Source organism: Schistocerca cancellata, chromosome 2 (assembly GCF_023864275.1).
Source record: "Schistocerca cancellata isolate TAMUIC-IGC-003103 chromosome 2, iqSchCanc2.1, whole genome shotgun sequence".
NCBI classification, from domain to species: Eukaryota; Metazoa; Arthropoda; class Insecta; order Orthoptera; family Acrididae; genus Schistocerca; species Schistocerca cancellata.
In genome coordinates this window covers 592829926-592851736 of record NC_064627.1, presented here as the reverse complement: position 1 = coordinate 592851736, position 21811 = coordinate 592829926, and the positions used below count along the sequence as shown (strand labels likewise).

Here is a 21811-nt window from a genome sequence, read left to right as displayed (position 1 = left end):
CACATTATAGAGTGTAGACGTACGTGTAGAAGTGAGTCAACGACTCACCTAATCATTTTCGTCAGGTGTTGAGAATAATGTGATGGCTGTCTGGATCCAACTGTGCTCTGAGATAGCCTTGGAGCCAGCACATGTAACGTTTCACCATTGTCTCTGTCGCGTATCAGAATTCACCAACCTTCAGGAACTGTCTTCAGAGTTTTCTTCAGTTTTAACTGTCGACTTGTTTTTTGTTTTTCTTTGTCACTTCCTCAACTGTTTATACTTAGTCTAGCTACTTATCTTCTCAGCAAACCGAGTATCTCGTATGGAAGCTGCAGTGTGTCTTCTGGCAAAGCGATTGCATCTTCCAGTACGAAGACTGACGCAACTTCTCGAGGAGGGAACTTCCGGCTCATTTTACTGATCGCGAAGTGGTTCAGCCTTTGCTACGTCTGGAATTAGATGTGAGGGAAATTTACTTGTGAAATTGGGGAGACACATGTAGTGTGCAGTTCTGCGCTTGCTGGTGTGCATTGAGATGTGTCACGGACGCAAATGCCCCATGCGGCGGCACCGTTCTCTAGTGCCGGGCGGAAAAGCTCTGTGTGCTGGGTAACGCCTAGGTGCGGCTGCAGAAATGAACTCGGATAGGAAATGAGGCAGAGCGCTCTGAACCGGCCAAGCGCTTCGCCCCTCATTGCTCCGTCGGGTCGCATCACGCCAGCCGAGAGTTCTGCGTGATGCCGAGGAACGATGCCTCCTCGGCCAAAATGTCGGGAATTAATCACAGCGGTGTCATCCATGTACAGTGTAAGCAACGCCCTGTCACTGCGACATCGACGGCATTCGGAATGTAAAGCATCAAGACACTATACTGACCCTTCGGTACACTGACATACACGCGTCACTCTCTTAGCCCATCACCCTGTACCGTAACGTAGAACATAAGACATGCTGAGTGATACACACACCTATGTAAAAAGTTTGTAACGGAGGCGGTGCGCCGCGCGTGATAAGCCGAGCGGTCTCGGGCGCTGCAGTCCTGGTCTGTGCAGCTGGTCCCGGCGGAGGTTCGACTCCTTCCTCGGGCATGGGTGTGTGTGATTGTCCTTAGGATAATTTAGGTTAATTAGTGTGTAAGCTTAGGGACTGATTACTTTAGCAGTTAAGTCCCATAAGATTTCACACACATTTGAACATTTTTTGGAGGCGGTGTGAGACAGTGTCGAGCATGACGGAAATATCCATGACGATTGTGCTGACGAATTCGTGCTGTTTTATTGCGTCGAATATCTCATCCGCATTTCGGTGGAATAAAAGGAGAAAGACGATATCGGTTTAACTTCCAGTCGATGACGAAGTGACTAGATACGGAAAACAAGCTTAGAATGTGCAAAAGGGTGCCGGAAAGCTGGAGACATCTTTCAATGGATCCATTCACTAAGAAATTAGGAAAACAACAAAGAAAAAATTATGAACTCACAATGATTTCACGTGGCATCCAAAGGGTAAAAGACATATTTTGTGAATAAAAATCCGTTGATTGTACTTCGGTTTCTTAGTTTATTTCCGATGCGTATTTTGATGCAAAGGTCATCACGATTTCCAAGATTCACTAGAGGTTTTTCGTCACGACCCGACAAAAGGAAATTCTGACGAGGAAGCCTCCGCTCCGAAATAGATATCAGAAATAAAAACTTTAACACCGAAATACAGACAATGACGCAAAGGGATTAAACCCTGCTCCTCTCGAACGCTAGTAAAATACCGTAACCAGTGGACTACTTTATAATGAATGATCTTTATCTTTACAAAGCTTTTATCTTTACTAACAGTTGAGTGGGGTGGCTCGATACAGCTGTCATAAATTTGAAGAACTGAATGTTTGCCATCAGCTACATAAATTTATTCTGTATTTTATACCGGCTTCGGCCGTAGCGACCATCTTCACAGGAAGACTATCGACAAAAATAAACTAACAACGCATCTAAAGAATAAAATAAGTATTGCATTGTATATATATTTAGCTTTCTCATATATGCATAAGTTCTTTGATTTATCATCAGAGGCGAGTCCTCGTCTTAACAGTTTAATGTTCGTATTGTTTAATCGTAATGAAGTCAATTTTCTTGTGGTATCAAAAACATCTCCTGTTAGATGTGATTCAGTAAAGATTTTGTGACTCCTGTTCAAAATGTTCAAATGTGTGTGAATTCCTAAGGGATCAAATGCTGAGGTCATCGGTCCCTACACTTACGCTCAACTTAAACTAACGTAGGCTAAGGATAACACACACAGACCCATGCCCGAGGGAGGAATCGAATCTCCGGCGGCAGGGACAGCGCAATCCGTAACATGGCACCTCTAACCGCGCGGCGACAGCAGAAAACCATGGATTTTTTTGTGGGGTTCAATTTTTTGTCACCAAAAGTAGATTAGTTATTCAAGCTGTTAACCTGTGATACACAATTGCTTCCCGATTTTTTAAGGGTCAAGACTGCAATAATTTAATAAAATTACACTAGTCTGAGACCCGTAACGCAGAAACTATTCAAAGAAGAATTCTCAAATAAAATTCAGAATGAAGACAATATTGTATAGTTTTAGGTAGCATTCGTAGGGTGTTTTTACACCTTAAATTTAATGTAGTTTTCATTATGTTTCATATTTTTTCTGAAAAAACTTTAAATGGAATAAAAATGTGTGCCACTGTGTTCATTATTTGGTTTAAAAACAATGTTAGTAAACTTTTTATAGTATCTTCAACGGAGAAATGTTAAAAAATAAAAAACTAAATACAAAGACCAACAGCGCCCATGAATCATGATAGAGCCGTTGTCGAACGGCTGCTGTCTATACTTCGCGACAGCCTGAGCTTAATTATTTATTATTTAATTATTTTTCCCATGATTCAGACAAAGGACTCCATATAACTGAAACCAATGTGTAATAAAAAAATGGTTCTATCCTATGTAAGTCTAATCTTCGAGAAAATTGTGTTTAGTTTAACACATGTATAAAAGGTTTTTAAAAATTGTGTTGATTATTGTTATGTTATTGTTACATACCTCTAACAACAACAGAGATTCAGCTTCAGAATTAATCGTAGTTCACTGAAATCTGATATGAGATTCTTGAATTACACTGCAGTCAAATTGTCGCGTTCGGAAAATAACACAAACTTTACCGAATTTTACCTCGAAAAACATTGAAGGGACAACTTTATGGAAGTTGTTTTCTGCCACCGTAATTTGCACATGTATAAATTATTAATAATTTAAGAAAAGGCGAGGTCAGTTTTGTCATATTTCGTCCGATGTAAAATGGAAAGCCCATGCATGGGTAGTTCCTGCTGCAACGCCTACTCGGTATCGTCCATGCTTCGTAAAATTGCTCGTTGGTGTTGTAATCATTCGCCTCGCAGCGCTTTAGGGTCCTTAACGCAGATTTTATTTGTGTAGGCTAGCGATGATTCGAGGCGTTGGGAGAACATTTCCTAACACGAATACCCCATGGATTCATCTGCTCTTTACTTAAAGAACGATGTGTAGAATTTTATTGTTTCGTTCTGAGTGTGGAGATGAAATGTAACAACTTCCACGTGTAGTATTCAATGATGAGGCTAATTTAAGTAGAGAAGCAAACCGCTACAGCGTAAATAATATGGGGAACACAGAAACCACGTACAATAGTCGAGCAGAGACACACTCCCAACCTTCACGCGTTTTGCACCTTCACCTCCCAAACCTGTTTTAAAAAAAGTTCCATTGTTTCTTTTGAAAGAGAGAATTACAGGAATCACATACCTGGATATGTCGGAGCTCTGACTTTTACAAACGCAAGAACAATTCGAAACTTTAAGTTTTCAACAGGACGTAGAACAACTGCTTTGTCGCACGCCATGTAAGAGCAATTTATTAACTCTGTCTCATCTAATGAAGAGCTGGAGTCGCATGAAGTTGGTATGACATTTAAATCGTAAGACGAGGTCAGATAGCAAATGGCAGTCCATGAGTGGACGGAGTTCATTTTCTGGCTAACAGGCCAAGCGTGGCACGCGGTTGCTAATCTTGGTCGACAGCCAGCATGGCGAAGAGAGTAATTCGTGCTGATGAAGGAGATGGTTTACAGACGCTTGTTGCTAGCGTTTTCAACTGTGATACCGAAGTAAGTGATTCATCTTTCAGTGATTCATTTTAACCCCCATCACTGTGTATCACAAGATCTTCAAGACCAACACTGCACATCAACTGCTATGGAGTGCACAGATACCTGGGTACTCTGTTTTCAGGCGACCATCAGCGAGTACCTCCCCCACTAGACTTCACGCAAAAACATGAGCTCATTTCCTGATACACATAATCCCAGCTGAGAAGAAAAGTGTCACAAAAAGGTGTGTTATGTGCTACTCAAGAAGAAAAAGTAATGAAAGCGTATGGCAGTGGAAAAGTATGATGTTGCTCTACATTTAGTTAACTGGTTGAGGCCTGCCATACTAGCTGATATGTACAATAGCCACACTAGCTGATGTGTAATAGACCTGATTTCTCAGCACCCAGTGGGGTATTTACATATGAGCTGATTGGATTAATATTGAGCCGCTTCGGCATTAGATTGGTGGTTAGAGGGACCCTGTTTTTGAGAAGCGAGAACGCTACCGCGAGACCACGAGCGGCGGACTGTACACACTCGTGAAATTGTCGTACGGGAAAATCCCCACTTCATCGCTACCTTGTAGATGCTGTGTCCCATCGCTCGTGCTCCAAGTGTAACACCACGTTCCAGCTCACTTAAATCTTGATAACCTGCCATTGTAGCAGCAGTAACCGATTTAACAACTCCACCAGACACTTTTTGTCTTATACAGGCGTTGTCGACCACAGCGCCGTATGCCTTTACCAGTTTCTTTGGCACTTCAATGTATGAACTAACAGTATCTTTCCTGTATTTATTGTTGCGTATTTGAAAATTATTTCGACGACAGGCGTACAGAATGACACGGTTGTCGCCTGCCGTGTCAGGGTATCAGGCGATCAGAGATTCTCAGTTATGACTTGAAGGTGCTGTCCATTTACAGCAGGCGTTGTGGATTATCTGCACGAACTAGCCGGAAGTAATTAGAAGCAGCCAGCCGCGGATGTACGAGAGCGAGCACAGACGAACACACGTCTCTGGAGGACTGCACTGCCCGACCGTAACAGTGAAGCAACCAGAAGAGGAAGAGGAGGAGGAGGAGGAGGACGAAACGAAATGAAACTTCACGGGTTGAGCAAGTATGTAATGTTATTGCAGTGGTTACAAAATTCGAGTCAAATTACCTAGAACTCAGCAGTGTGGGCGCACTCATCACTATGACGTTACGCCACCGCTGGGCTGAACGCATGCACTGATTCGTTTGGGAATTGTTCCCTAAGACCATTGTGTCATCTTCTGAGGCAAGCTGACCCACAGCTATTGTAAGTAGCCCTTGATATCCTGGATGTAATTGATTTCCTAGCTTGCCCCACGCGCGTTCTATCGGGGGAGCAGATCTGGGGACCTTGCTGGCCCGGGAGTACCTCATCAGCACGAAGACTTTTCTTAGAGACATGTGTCATGCGTGGATGAGCACTGTCCCGTTGATAATCACGAGTAGCACAGTGATACCGTCGTATGAGTACGCAGGCTGCCAGTGACGTACCGCTATGCCATCAGACTTCTCTCAACCACTGCCAGGCGTGACTTGTTGACTGTCCACACCATGACCAGCATCGCTGTGCCTCTCCATAACATAGGAAGAATGGGAGCCCTCCCCAGGTCGCCGATGTACTCACCGACGATGGTTATCCGAGATGGTGCAGAAAGGTTATTCATCGTGTGACATTACAGCCTTTATCACTGCGATTTTTAACATGTAAAATTTTTTTTCTGTATTCGCGGCAGTATGTGCGAACTTTTAACATATACCAATGAATGTTGTAACCAGATATCTTTGCCGCGCTCCTGAAAAGCGCAGAATATCACGATAGCTATAAACTGTTATACGCTGCTATCGATCAGTAAAAAAATGATGCACCTATGTTTCAAAAATAACAATTGCCAATTTTTACTTCTGCAGGGAGCCGCGCCGCTCTCTAGCTGTTCTTCTGTGAATGTGTTGCGAGTCGGACGCAAAAGTATTGTGCTCCATACTGATATAATCATTTTATTGTAAATTTAAGAGTTTAAGTGACTAAAAATATATGTAGCCACAAACAAGCGAGAATGTGTATCATGAAAATTCGCTCCACCGCCACAATGGGTGGCCATGTTAATGTAAGTCTCCGTTTCATAATATAATACTTGAAGCCTTGAAGTTTATTTAATTTCAAAGAAAATCTCTCAACCTTATTTTCATTAATTATACTTGTGATAATCTTTTCTGTTTAAAAGATTTATGCAGCTTATGATCCAGCGTGTGTTCTGTCGGAACAGGAGGCTGTCGTGACGACATCGTTATAGTATTTATTCCAAGTTCTTTCAGTTCCGTTTATATGTTCGTACAAATCCAATTAGTTGGTCCCTTAGGTTTCTTTCATGCAACTTCTGTCTGTTTTCTCCGCGCGATCTTCCTCCGAAAAAAAAATTCTGTTCATTTTTTAGAATTTTCGATATCGCGAATGAGAAAAGACAGCCGCCTCCTGCTCCGAACTGAACACCACGGCTTTTCTAACGTCGGAGAGTACCGCACGAATTTTCCGCTAAAAGGTAATAGAATTTCTTAAAGCTGGATCAATTACACATGTTGCTGCTGTTCTCCGACAAATCTGGTGTGATTAATAGTAATTTATTCTGTCACGACAAAAAGAACCAATTTTATTTTTACCAAAGCAACAAAGCTTTCAATTAAATTACTAAAGAAAAAAAAAATCATACCAGAATCGCTAATACAATGCGCCACCATTCAATAGCAGCCCATGCTTCCCGGTACCACTCCAGATGTAGCTGTTTGTGCTGTAGTGTTAATGGCAATTTACGCATGTTGGGTAATTCCTTAGTCCGACTGCTACTAGTGTCCAACCAAAGGCTCGGGATGACACCGTATGTTGCAAGGAGTCCATTAATGGTTCTCAGGTAGCAGGCCCAGATGTGAAGAGCTTTTTTTGAGTCAACAGGCTTTTTATTGGTTTGGTGCGGCCCGCCACGAATCCCACTACTATGCAAATCTTTTCATCTCAGAGCAGCAATTACAACCTACGTCCTCAATTATTTGTTGAATGTGTCCCAATCTCTGTATTCCTCTATAGTATCAACCCTCTAAAGCTCTCTCTAGTACAATGGAAATTATTCCGTGATGTGTTAACAGATATCCTATCATCCCGTCCCTTCTTCTTGTCAGTGTTACCCATTACCGATTCTGCGAAGTATTTCCTTATTCTTTACTTTATCAGCCCACCTAATTTTCAACGTTCTTCTGTACCACCACACCTCAAATGGCTTCTATTCTCTCCTGTTCCAGTTTCCCCACAGTCCATGTCTCACTGCCATATAATGCTGTGCTCCACACATATATTCTCAGAAATTTCTTCGTCAAATTAAGACCTATATTTGATACTAGTAGACATCTCTTGGCAAGGATTGCCCTTTTTGCCAGTGGTAATCTATTTTTAAGACCCAATTGCTCCGTCCATCAAGGTTTATTTTGTGCCTAGGTAGCAGAACTCCTTAAATTCATTTACTTCGTGACCACCAATTATGATGTTAAGTTTCTCACTGTTCTGATCTCTGCTACTTCTCATTACTTTCGTCTTTCTGTACTCAGACTGTTCATTCCGTTCAGCAGTTCTTGTAATTCTTCTTCACTTTTACTCAGGATAGCAACGTCATCAGCGAATCGTATCATTGATATTCCTTCTCCTTGAATTTCAGTCCCACTCATGAACCTTTCTTTAATTTACATCTCTGCTTCTTCGATGTACGGATTGAACAGTAGAGGCGAAAGACTACATCCGTGTCTTAAACCCTTCTTAATCCGTGCACTTCATTCTTGCTCGTCCAATCTTATTACTCGCTCTTGGCTCTTGTACATATTGTATATTACCCATCTTTTCCTATAGCTTACCCCTATTTTTCTCAGAATTTCGAACATCTTGCACCATTTAATCTTGTCGAATGCTTTTTGCAGGTCGACAAATCCTATGAACGTATCTCGATTTTTCTTCAATCTTGCTTCCATTATCAACCGCAACGTCAGAACTGCCTCACTGGTGCCTTTATCTTTTCCAAAGCCAAACGGATCGTTATATAACAGATCCTCAATTTCTTTCCCATTCTTCTGTATATATTCTGAGACTTGTGTGCATGAGCTGTTAAGGTGATTTTGCGATAATTCTCGCACTCGTTGGCTCTTGCAATCTTGGGAATTGTGTGGATGATGCTTTTCCGAGAGTCTGATGGTATAGCGTCAGTCTCATACGCTCTACACACCAGTGTGGATAACTGATTGTTGCCACTTCACTTAACGATTTTAGAAATTCCGTTGGAATGTTATCTATCCCTTCTGCCTTATTTGATTTTAAGTCTTATAAACCTCTTCCAAATTCTGATTCTAATACTGGATCCCCTAACTCTTCCCTATCGACTCCTGTTCCCTCTTCTGTCACGTCATCAGGCAAATCTTCCCCCTCATAGAGGCCTTCACTGTATTCTTTCCACCTATCCGCTTTCTCCTCTGCATTTAACAGTGAAATTCCCATTGCACTCTTAACATTACCACCCTTGCATTTAATATCACCCAAGGTTGTTTTGACTTTTTTATATGCACGTAAGTCCTTCCGCCAATCACTTCTTTCTCAATTTCTTCACATTTTTCATGCAGCTTCTCTACACTTCCGATTTATTTCATCCCTAAGCGACTTTTATTTCTGTATTCCTGAATTTCCCTGAACATTTTTTACTTCTTTATTTCGTCGATCAACTGAAGTATTTCTTCTGTTAACCCGAGGTTTCTTCACAGTTACCTTCCTTGTACCCACGTTTTCCTCTTCAACTTATGTGATTGCCCTTTTTAGAGATGTCCAGTCCTCTTCAACTGAACTGCCTACTAAGCTGTTCATTATCGCAATATCTAAAGCCTCAGAGAACTTCAAGCTTACCACTTCATTCCTTAGTACTTCTGTATCCCACTTCTTTGCCCATTCATTCTTCGTGACTAGTCTTTTAAACTTCAGAATACACTTCATCGCTACTAAATTGTGATCTGTGTCCATATCTGCCCCTGGCTACGCCTTACAATCCAATCTCTGATTTCGGAATCTCTGTCTGACCATGACGTAATCTAACTGAAATCTTCCTGAATCTCCCGCATTTTCCAAGTATCACTCCTCCTCTAGCAATTATGGAACAGAATACTTGCAATTACCATCTGAAATTTATTGCAGAGTTCAATTAGTCTCTCTCTTCTCCCATGTCTATTACCAAGCCCATATTCTCCAGTAATCTTTTCTTCTGCTCCTTTCCCTACAGCCACATTCCAATCCCCCATAACTATTAGATTTTCATCTTCATTTACGTACTGAATTACCCCTTCAATATCCTCATACACTTTCCCTGTCTCTTCATCTTCTGCCTGCGACATCGACATGTATAGCTGAACTATCACTGTCGATGTTGGTTTGCTGTCGATTCTGATGAGAATAACCCTATCACTATTCATAACGAATCCTTCTCCTGTTATACAATTTCCAGCTGGTGTCGATATTATCCCATACTCATCTGACGAGAAATCTACGTCTTCTTTCTCATACTTAGTGCACGATACGTTGAGCCTCGCTTGCGGTGGACAGACTTGGTCGACCGGAAACTTCCCGACGAGTAAGCTTTCCCTCAGGTTCCGATGCAGTCCAACATCGGACCACTGTCGCATCACAATGCTCCACAAACCTAGGTATTGTACGACTCGATCAGCCTACAAAGCAATGACCCACTATGAGTCCCCTTTCAAACTCTGTCAGTTGATGATAACGCTGCCTCAAACGAGTATGCGGCATCTCCGTGTACTTAACAGTGATCACTCAACATCTGACCCTGTTCAGGCACCTTATATACCTACTCTACCAGGTCTGGTGACGACACTAGTTGAGTGGCTGTTCTACGTGTCACAGAGAACTGATACTGTAATCATTTACATACCCACCAATGATGCGTACATGTACGAAGTTACTTCGGCGTCCGACCTTATCTTCTGAGTGTTTTACTCTTTTTGTCTGGTATTGTGTTCTGTATCCATACACTACTGTTATTAATGTCACCTGCTCTCTAAAGGCAGTCACGCTAAAAAGATGGCATCATCTGTTGATTCGGTGTAAAGTCGCCGGTTCTTCTTCGGGGGAATCGCAAATATGGAGATCAATATTGATAATTAAGCAGAATTTGTGACGGGTACAACCCCTGCATAGATTCAACTTATAGTTGTGTAATACAGAGAATATACGATGATGTTACAGCTTCCCTGAGAACTGATCACGGTAGAAGGAAATTCAATATTGAGAGAATAATCAGGCATCGGAATTCCATATTACCGAAACAATTCTCAACGGCCATGTAGGTAGTTTTCAGACCCTTTATCTGGGAGAAAAAAGGCATACACCTAAGTGGAAAATATGTGTCCTAATCTCGTTCTGCTAATGACTGTGAACTGATTGCCACTAGCGCAGATAAACATCAACAACAGATGAATAGAACAGAGTAGAACTGCTGTCTCGCGGCGGTTACGTTCAATAAAAAGTTCTCGAGCTTTCAGTCGCGTCAAGTGGCTAAAATGCCGCGCGCTTTCAACCGAGACCCCTTCGGCCATTGTCACTGCACCTGATAATGGTGAAGGGGTACTTGGTGGAAAGTTCGTGGCATTTAAGCTACTTGACGCATCTGTAAGCCCGAGAACTTTTTACTTATAAAGCAAGTTTGAAAGTAGACTTGAAAACACAATAAGACTAGAGTGAAGTATAATCTACATATCGAAACTAATATAGAACAAATTAAGCCATATAACTCATAGTTAATGGGTTTTTGTGTCTAGAGCTGTTGAAGACCACGACTGTATGGACAAGAAAAGAAATAAACAGAAGAATGAAACTTATGCGGCATGCTCTGCGCAAAGTGAGCACAGTTTTCGGAACTAAGCTACCAATGTCGCTGAAACGGGATGTGTATTTCTGTCTAGGTGGTGGTGGTATTACCACTTTGACTTGTGGTACTGAGATACGGTATATCAAACACTGTGGATTATCCAAAAACACCCGCCTCTCAACCACCTCCCCCCTTCTCTCTCTCTCTCTCTCTCTCTCTCTCTCTCTCTCTCTTTCCCTCTCACTCATACACACACACACACACACACACACACACACACACACACACACACACAGATACAAATCAAATAAATTTTTCCCTCAGCAGAACCTCTGAAGAAAGTCGCACCAAACATGTACAAAAATGGTTCAAATGGCTCTGAGCACTATGGGACTTAACATCTATGGTCATCAGTGACCTAGAACTTAGAACTACTTAAACCTAACTAACCTAAGGACAACACACAACACCCAAACATGTACAACTAGCGTCACACTGGACAGGAGAAAAACCATGAACAAATGAGCGGCCACAATAACATAGCGTCTCTCGAAGTGTATGACAACGTAAGTGTCGTCCCAAATCTAGTTCTTATGTAAAAAAATGTGTGACAACATGTCAAACTGATGTCAAAGAAAGTGCGAAAAACAAGGTATATAATTACAAGAGAAGAGAAAACACAAGCCAGAGTTGTAGAAATCACGTTTTTATCTAAGAAAAGATGTGACGACAGACGAAAGTGACGCGTGAAAACGTCAAACTAGTGCATGTAATTAGGACAGAAAAAGGAAAAAAACAACACATCAAAGCTACGCAGACGAATGGAAAACTTAAGTACAGGATCTGCAACAGTAGCCCTCTCGAAAAAGTATTTCAAAATTAATGTTTCTCTAAGCACTTTATTTCGACTACTTTGCAAATCGCATGCTATCGAACCATAAAAAGACATAAAAACAAGTCGACTTGTACAATTCTACTTTCGCAGTTAGTGTTCTTCCAGGTGAGCAATCATAACAAAATAAAAAATACACGTGTAGACCTAAAATAAAAAAACAGCGATAAACATTTACATTTTTACAATAATAAATTGAGATACATGCAAGATCACAAATACGTGTCAAAACGTGTTTGTGTAAATAGAAAAAGAAAAGCACCGTGCTTTGCAGAAGGCGGAGTTTAAAAACCCATATTTCATGGGTTATATTGTCTTCTTCGTCTGCCTGTACCTGAAACACCTCGAGTTAACACTGTGAGCACTTTGCACTGTTTCATCATTGTATTACTCACATGCAGACTCTTTTTGAGTCGTGGTATTAATTTATTATACGATATGGTATCTGCTTAATATGCGATGTCCCTTCAACCGCGTGCAATGAATCACAGGATTCATCTTGCACTTTCATCACTTACTTAAATCGAAGCATTTTGTGATCGTGTTCACGAAGCAGGGAAGTGTTATAATAAATGATTCGCATAAACCTAGTGCCTGTCAGTGTTACACATTAACAGAGAGAGTCGCAAAGCCTAAGACGGCTATAATGTAAGCGGATCAATCACAGATTTACTGTAATATATTTTCTTGTGAGGAGCTTTTAGCTTCATTTTCATTTCCAACTTAAATTACGAAACAAAATTATTCACTGTACGGCACTATGATAACAAAATGTTACAAGACATGTCTGTAAATTCAAACTGATTTCATAGATGTATAGCTAGCTGAAAATAATGTGTCAATTCGAAACCCGTCATTATCATGGACAATAAAGTTATTTAAACATTGCATGTTTTCAGTGGCTGGTATTTGAATTCTATATCTCGTATCTTTTTATGTAGTTTAGATGACTGTCAACGTGTCATTTATTGGGAAAATAGCCTCAATTGTGCAACAACTCTTAGAAAGAGACTACATTTCTATGAAATTATTAATAGATGAAGCAGACTGTAGTATTGACTGTAACAGCAACGAACTTAAATACATTATCAGTTAACACCAAAGGTTCGGATGAAAAAAATGCAACTTGTCATGAGCTGTGTAAGCATAAAAATTAATTGCGGAAATGTATTCGTTGATGAGCTCTACGGCTAACTGTTAATGCCAGTAAAGTTATTGAGGACGAAGAGGAGGACTGGTGACAGGTACACCAAAAAAAAAAGACAGAAATGTTTTGCAAACGTTACAGTTGAGCAAGGCGGCGGCCAACAAAATACAGAGGGACGGACGCGATACTTACGTGGGTGACTATGCTAACGGATTGAATTCTTGCGCTACAGTGAATAAACTGAAGAAATACTAACTCTGCGGAAATTTCGTAGGTTTGAGAAACAGGACTGAAGATCTAGTTTAGTGTGTAAAGCCTCAGAGAAATGATTCTGTCTAGAATCCAGACTAAACGAGCAATCTTTTGTGATAACTATCGCAAAATGGTGAGGCATCAGAACACGTATAACCAGTGACTGATACAGACAAATATGCGTTCGCTTGCGTTATGCCACGTATAAGGTGAAATATACGCTAGCAAGTAGTACTGCCGAGCAAAAGTTGAATTGTTGATGGACATTTGGAGCTCTGCTAGTAAGAACGCTTGAGCGTACACTTTTGATATCTCTGGAATGATGCCTCTCTGCCATAATTTTAACTCGTTACTTTTTTAATCTTTGATTAAATTTGTGTAAAGTTACCTACAGCGCGCTAGGTATTCAATACTTCCGTCTGTTCCACTATTCTCAGATTTGTTTCTGTTCCAGTCTTTCTATTGGTTCTGAAAGACTTTAACAAGTATTTATTTACGATATTTCCACGACTTACTGCAATATATCACAATACCACACACCTACAGCAAAGCGTGATTACTCAGAATGGACAGAAATCAAAGGGTATACACGGAAATGTCAAGTGTTGGATTTACAGCAAACTACAAAGTATAGTCCACTTTTGCCAGAAGTGCAACATTAAACTGCCAGCAAAATCATGTGCTGTGCATTGAATCACCATCTGTTCGATTTACAGCAAACAACAAAATTTGGTGGTGGCTTACCAAAATCACTGACATCGAAATAGCCACAGTTATTTACTACACAGTAAAAATCCATGTATTTGGTATATAACGACGAATGTGGCAAAAATCCGATAATTACGCTGCAGTCAAAGTGACGTCATAAGTGATCATAGCAAAACGATGAGAAGCGCACATCTCAAAACCGCTACAGCTGTCAACCGCAACACAGGTAGGTTGGTGCTGAACTGCTGTAACAGCCAGTTTTATCCAAAGCATCTATGTACAAAGTGCGATTCAACTGTCCCTGTCTATGGGTTATATTTAACACGCAATGCCTTCAAAAACCACGTGCGAGATTCTCTTATTCTCTCACTAACTACGTGCAAACTATTCGAGCTATTCAAGAACAAAGTGACCTTCAAACAAGCTTTTCTTCATGAATAACTCGAAAACCATGGCCTCCAGCACTAACATATCCCTGTACAAAATATAACTAAGTTAAATTTCTTAAAAAACCGGTCTTGCTTATTTTTCTGTAGGGCTAATAGCTTGCGGCTAGTGAACGAGAGAATATGAAAATCTTACAGGTGCTTTTTTAAGGCGTTGCTGGTTGCTTAAAGCCATAGGTAGCTACGGCTGAATCACCTTGTATGTTCCGAAAGTCGCCACGGTACAGTGCATATGGGAGCGCACATCGTTTTATTGTTATCGATTTTATTTCTTGTTCCATAGGTGCACTGAACGAGGGAGGAATGACTGCCTTTGTTCTCACGATCCCTGCGCAAGATATACGATGGTTGACAGCGCGATGGTAGCACAGTCGTCTGTAAATACAGGGTCTCTAAATGTTTGCCCAACAGGGTTTAGAAAGGACTACGTTGTATTTCTTCCAAGTATTCTCATCTCAGTTTCCCGGGAATTTCTGCTAAACTTATATGAGCTGTATTATCCTGTAACGATCACATTAGCACGTCTTTGAATTCGTTCCAAGTTTGTTGTTGTTCCTACTTGCTAAGGGCTCCAACCACTGGAACAATCTTCTACAACCGGTCGTACTAGTTTGTTAAATGTGTTTTCCTTTACAAGAAATGTAACAATGTTTAGGACAGCTTACTAAATGGAGAGCATCGATACCACCTCTGGTTCTGAAGTGTTTGATAACGTTTCAGTTTTGTTAGGTACAATATATGTCTTTCGATGAAGTGCATGATATATTGGAGCATATACAACAACAATAATTTTATTTACTGTTGATGGTTAATGATAACATCCCTGCCAGTCATAACACGTAAAAATAATATTCCACAAATTTGGTCATCCTATTAATGTCACGTCAAAATGGAGATGTATAAGAGAGGAGATAATTTTGTAGATAAATACACGACAAAAACACTGAAACTTTCCATCATTTAATTTGTTTAGGTAATGTCATCAAATCTTGCGCTGCCATGAGATTTTATTTAAATCGTTCAACACCACAATTTATTAGGCATTAGTTAAATACGTAACTTTTCGTTATGAAAATGTAGTTGACTCCTCTAAAAATATGTTTATTTGAAGTAAAATCAAATAAATGAAATATGCTAACGAAATTTCCGGAATTTCCGAACATAAAATTGTAAAAAGTGCTTAAAACAACTCTTGTCACTGTTTTAGCCATTTGATTTTTCTACACAACAAAACATATATAGCAATTAAATTGACATTTGTGGAGAAACTGGATGTAACAAAAATATTCTAAATGACACGGTATCTCTAAGGTTCTGGTACTTAAACATAATTTATAAATTCTTGTAAAAAGTGTGCCATATTACAGCTTTTAGTTCGCATTAGGTAGAGGGAGTTCCCTAGTTCTTTGCATAGCCGTTAGTTCTTTGCGCTGGCGTTTGGTGTATAAATGTAAAACTTTTTATGAATGTGGCCTCCTATTATGTTGAAAAATGTGACTTTGCTTGAATTTTAACTTACTTTTGTGCGGATATGCTACCGAAGTCGACCAAGGCGCGTACAAAAATAAAGGTCAATTAAGAAACAACTAAATGTTTCCTTTCGTATTAATTTCAAGCCATCCATCGGTAAACAACGCGGCGTTTTTCTGCGGAGAACATCGCTGAAAGACGAATATGAAATTTAATTCGAGATTAATTTTTAACGACCATTTTACCCGTGAAAATAAAATACGCCATAACAGCTTTGAGGCTAGAAGGTGTTATGAACTATTAATGTTTACTTCAACATTTAAATTCAAAAGCGAATTATCTTGCATACTTATTTTTAAATATTAAGACGGTAGTGTGTTATTGGGCAGGGGGTGCTTTCAAGATGCATAGCATTTTGCAGAACTCTTCCAGCAAATCTAACTCTTCCATTCGCCTTTCCTAACGTTGATTCTTTACGTGATCGTCCTATTTCATACTGGTTTTTAGTATTACCACTAAATAGTCGCAAGATGTAACCTGCTCAATACGCTCACCATTAATCTTGTAATCAGATACTATCTGGTCCTTTCCATTCCTTATAGGCATTATCTTACGTTTATCCACATTTAAGGAGAGCAGCCATTCATTGAACCAAGTGGAAATTTTGTGCACGCCTTTCTGCAACTCCTGACGATCGTCCAGTGACGATACTTCCCTGTACACAACAGTATCGTCAGCGAACAGTCTTACAGTGCTGCTGATCCTGTCTAATAAGTCGTTTACGTATCTTTAGAATAGCGGAAACCCTATTACGCCTTCTTTGGACACACCCGACATTGATTTTTTTCGTGTGGAACATTTGCCGTCTAGTATACCGTAGCGATTTCTGTTAGTCAAATATTTCTCGAGCCAATGAAAGATCTGCTATGATACTCCGTGGGGTTGTATCTTGATTGCTGGTCGCGATATGGCACAGTACTGAATGCCTTACGGAAATCTACGAAGACGGAGTCTACGATTTTACTCACATCTATTGTTTGCAAAATGTCGTGTATAAATGAAGCAAGCTGTGTTCCATACTGCGCTGGCAGTCCAGCCAGTCACACTGTTAGTACTACTTGTTACCCGCATTTTTTTTTAAGTTCGAAATCTCTTTGCTGTACCTCCGTTTGTCTGTCTGTCTATCCCACCCTTAAGAACTCTTTTTCTCAATTTAAATTTATGCCGCGTACTAAGGTCTACGATCTCTTGTCGGTGTACAAAATTTAAGCTTATGAAACTAAAACATACGGCCATTTACACTAACGAGCCAAAACATTTTGACCACTGCTTAGTAACTTGGTCCATCTTTGGAACGCAATACGTCACCGATTCTGCGTATCATGGATTCGATAGTTTGGTGGTATATTTGTGGAGGTACGACGTACCAGATGTCCACGCACATCTTATGTAATTTCCCTAAACAGCGGGCCGCTGGTTTGTGTACGTGATGATGGCGCCTGATAGCGAACCGAATGGGTTCCATTGGATCCACATGAAGCGAATTTGGTGGCCAAGACATCAAAGTGAGTGAAATATCATGATTCTTTAACCCTCCGTTACTCTCGCGAAAATTCGTGTCATTGTCACTCGCGCGAATGACAGGTATCATCCACAAAGCAAGCGGTCTATTTGTAAACTTTGAACGATCTTTATGACTGATTTTACGATTTTTTATTAAATCTAAATATAATACATTTAACATTCGTACATAGTATAATATATTCTAACGTCTGAAACAGTTAGACCATTCGAAAAACAATATCTTCAGCTGAATTACTGGCATTACATGGTCCCTCTGGTTGCTTACTGACGTACGGTTCTAAATTCAAAGTGTAAGATGTTTTTACATCAACCAAAGCAAACACTTTAAACCCATACTTTGCTGGTTGCTATGGATATACTGCCTGAATGGAATGGGCAGTTTCCTCTAAATGCCAAAAGCTGTTCGTCAACAGTAAGATATTCACTAGGTGAAACAATTTTTGTCAATTGTTCGTGAAAGGTTCAAGTACCTCTCTGATAGGAGCCGACTTGCCAGTCTCTCTGCGAACACCTCTATCACGGATATTATCAGACCTAAGACATCTCAACAGAAACCTTAATCGGTTTTCACTTATGCATAAATAACATGATTCAAGTCAGTTTGCCTTTGAGTTATCGCAGTATTTCGATATACTCTTCCTAGAACATCTCAAAGATCCAGACAGATATAACAAACCAATGAAAGCTCTGATCTCTATCGCATCTGTTTCTTTAGCATCCCTTTCCCTAGAGAAGTTACCGTGAACTTCACTGATTGATATATTTGTGTATGTTGCGATAATGCTTATTATGTTTTCATCTAAGAACAAATTCAGAATTTCTATTCCTGTCTTTTTTATACGAGCTTATTTTTTGGTCCAGGCAAATGCGTAATAATATTACAAGATCTGCTTCTAACAATGGTAGGATATTTATTTTTCCTCCATTTAGTTATTCCATCTTCCCCTAAAAGAAATGTATCCTCCTGAGTTACTTCTTCCTGTGACTCATATTCATCATTCTCTGGCATATCTCGTTCTGTTCCTGAATCAAGACAGCTTTCATGAACACAGTCGTCAGTCTCTGAGTCAGCGCTATCACTGTGAGCATCTTCATCACTCAGCTCATTTAACCATTCTCTACTAAACTCTGTCCGAATTTTTTTTTTTTTTTTGCTTTTGACATTTCTTCAACAATCTAAAAATAAAGAGAGTACTAGGTAACACGGAAGGTAACTGCAGTCAGTTTCAATAAGTTCAAATTTACGCACATGAAAGATCGATTGAGTAGGAAAGCAATAAAGTAATAATACAGACTTACTTTGTTTCAGATTATGGCAGCAGAGCTCGCGTGGATGACTGGTGTCCTCCAGACTATAATAATGTTTCAAAAACAATGTATCTTTCGTAAGTGAAAGCGAACAATGATTGGAGCTAACTGCTGAAGAGTTAACAGAAAGGTACTGAAAATGGCGCGATCTCAGTCCTGCCCTGTCAGACAAAATTGAGAGGGAAAGTAATGTGGATGACGAGTGTCATCCTCGGGAGTGACGGAGGGTTAATCACTGCAGCACGCTTGAGGCACTGAGACACGGACAATGAACCTGTTGGAAGATGACATCGTCGGCAGAGAAGACATCAAGCGTGAAGGGGTGCAGATGGTTCAAATGGCTCCGAGCACTATGGGACTTAACTTCTGAGGTCATCAGTCCCCTAGAACTTAGAACTACTTAAACCTAACTAACCTAAGGACATCACACACATCCATGCCCGAGGCAGGATTCGAACCTGCGACCGTAGCGGTCACGCAGTTCCAGACTGTAGCGCCTAGACCCGCTCGGCCACTCTGGCCGGCAAGCGTGAAGGGGTGCAGATGGTCCCCCGCTGTCAGCGTGTCTTCGATTACTACCACAGGTCCCATGCGAGTGCAGCAGAACGCCTCCCGTAGCATAACACTGTGAAATGTCCCCTTAGAAAAATTCTACAAGACTGTGCTTAAACTGACACACAATATTTTTAGCGCAACGCAATCTGACTTTCAAAAATCCCTACGAAAGAATGGCCCTGACTAACATTAACCTATACGTTTCACAAATCACTTATCTCACCAAAAATCTTCGTTACTCGAACTACTGCAATACAGCGAGCGTCACTACTGCCAGCTAAATAAAAGATTCAAACTACTGAAGGCACTAACTACTGATAGGCATAGTTAGCAAATGAAAGATTTTAATAGAGAACAAACAATGTATTTACCTTAACAGTCATCAAAAGTCATAATATATACAGCAGTTCATGATATCCAGTATTGCAAATTTCAAAACTCCGCCATCTCTGTCCTCACATCCACCACTGCTGGCGGCTCACCTCCAACTGCGCAACGCTACGCGCTGTTCACGTCCAGCTGCCCAACACTACAATGGCAGACAACAATGCAAACTAGCCACAGACTGCACACAGCACAGCCAGTGATTTTCATACAGAGCGCTACGTAACGTTGCCAATAAGAAAACATAAACAGCCTACTTACAACTGCTGCCACCAGCCTGCGTCCTTGGCGCGATGCGCATTTCGAACCGCCGCTCGCGTGGACGACGCCTTTTGTGGAAACGACCGTCGACCTGATGTAGCAAAAACGTGATTCATCCGACGAGGCGATACGTTCCCATAAGCTCACGGCCCAATCTCGACGATTCCTTGTCCGCTGTAATCGTAACTGACGACGTCGTTGGGCCAACACGTGAACATGTAGCGGTGGTCTGCTGCGGAGCCCCATGTTCGACAATTAACCGTGTACTCTTTCGGCAGAGATGCCACACATCCCCAGCCACCCTGCTTTACAGAGCGTGCAAGCCTCCAAATCCCACCTTCTGTGAAGAGTGTTGGACCTCCGGCCACTTATTGTCCAGTAGTAGTTTCACTGTCGTTCTACCACTTTCCATGGATGCTCACTGTAATAGCATGTGAACATTCGACCAGCGATGCCGTTTTAGAGATACTCCTTCACTCTGTGTGATAATAATAATATGACCTTTGTCAAAGTCGCTTACGTCAGTAAATTTCCCCATCTCGGACCCGTGCTGTCACAAAAATGATTTCCCGTCCGTCTTCGATCCACTTGCCTACTTTCTTTGCCGTGCCACCTTCCCGCAACGCCACCAGGCGACATCCAACCTCGCGGTGGGAAATGGTCATAATGTTTTGGCTTGTCAGCGTATGCCACGTATCTTATACTAGCAAACTCACTCATCAAATACTTGTTTTGCAAATCAAACTGCGTTTCGCCTTCTACTGTAATTAGTAAGTAATTACATTTTTTACAAAAAATCGCGAAGTGAACTGTTTGATAATCTATAACTAACAAAACTGTATCATTATAGATCCCACTGATAATGCCTTAAAACAGCAGAAGGCCAAACGCGTATGGATTAAATAAAATAAATAGCAGCAGGAAAAGGCAGTTTGATTTGCAAAACAAGTATTTATATTCTTACTGCGGAGGATGGCCACACAAACAAACGTGTCACTCATCAAAATTTACAGGATACTGCCTATTGACCTAGGAACATGAAATTTGGCAAAAGGTAAGGATTCACAGTGCAAACAAAGGAAAGGAAACGAAATTTTTAATTGCATCACGCGAAAAAAATATTTTTTATCATTTGTTTCTCGACTGTTTCTCCGTTTGTTAAGACGCTTTTTTCTCAGTAGCAGACGTATATCTTGCCACTCTCGATTATCGATAACAGGCAAAATTCGTCGAGATTCGCGATTCCCGGGATGCATGAAAGATGAGTATACATCGGTACGTTTGTACGGAAACCGAGGAGCCCGAATTCTACTCGCACTTGTCCGGAATTTTTTTACCCAGACAACGACTGTGACCGCGTGCCTCTAAGCGGCGCCGGGGCCTCGACTCACCAGAGAGGAGCAGCGCGACCAGCAGCAGTCGAAGCGGCGGCGCCGGGCGGCCCGTGGCGGTGTCGGCGGCTGCAGCGCCCGCGTCCATGTCTGCGGCCGCACTGCGCGCCGCCACGCTTTATGCCGGAGCGGCACCCGCTCGTGACGTCACGGGGGTCGCGCGGGGGCAGCGGCGAGCACTGCTCGCTCGGCGGCCGCGTCGCCCGCCACAGCTGGCGGGGCACGCAGTCTGCGATCACCACAGCAGGTTCCACCGTGGCTCACGACTAACTCCCTCACATAAACTTAGAAAAAAAAACGCATAAGTGTACGCAAACGCCCTTAATTGTAAGCCTTTTACTATGTA

At 41.2% G+C, this 21811-nt stretch overlaps 1 protein-coding gene across 1 annotated transcript in view; it reads right to left on the bottom strand.

Annotated features, from left to right (window-relative positions):
- The window catches only part of LOC126162231 (limbic system-associated membrane protein-like), a 272229-nt gene extending 250676 nt beyond the window's left edge, over positions 1–21553 (bottom strand). The window contains exon 1 of the mRNA XM_049918600.1: positions 21466–21553. Coding sequence (XP_049774557.1) covers positions 21466–21553 — 88 coding nt within the window. The remainder of the gene's footprint in view (positions 1–21465) is intronic.
- Between the last annotated feature and the right edge of the window lie 258 nt (positions 21554–21811).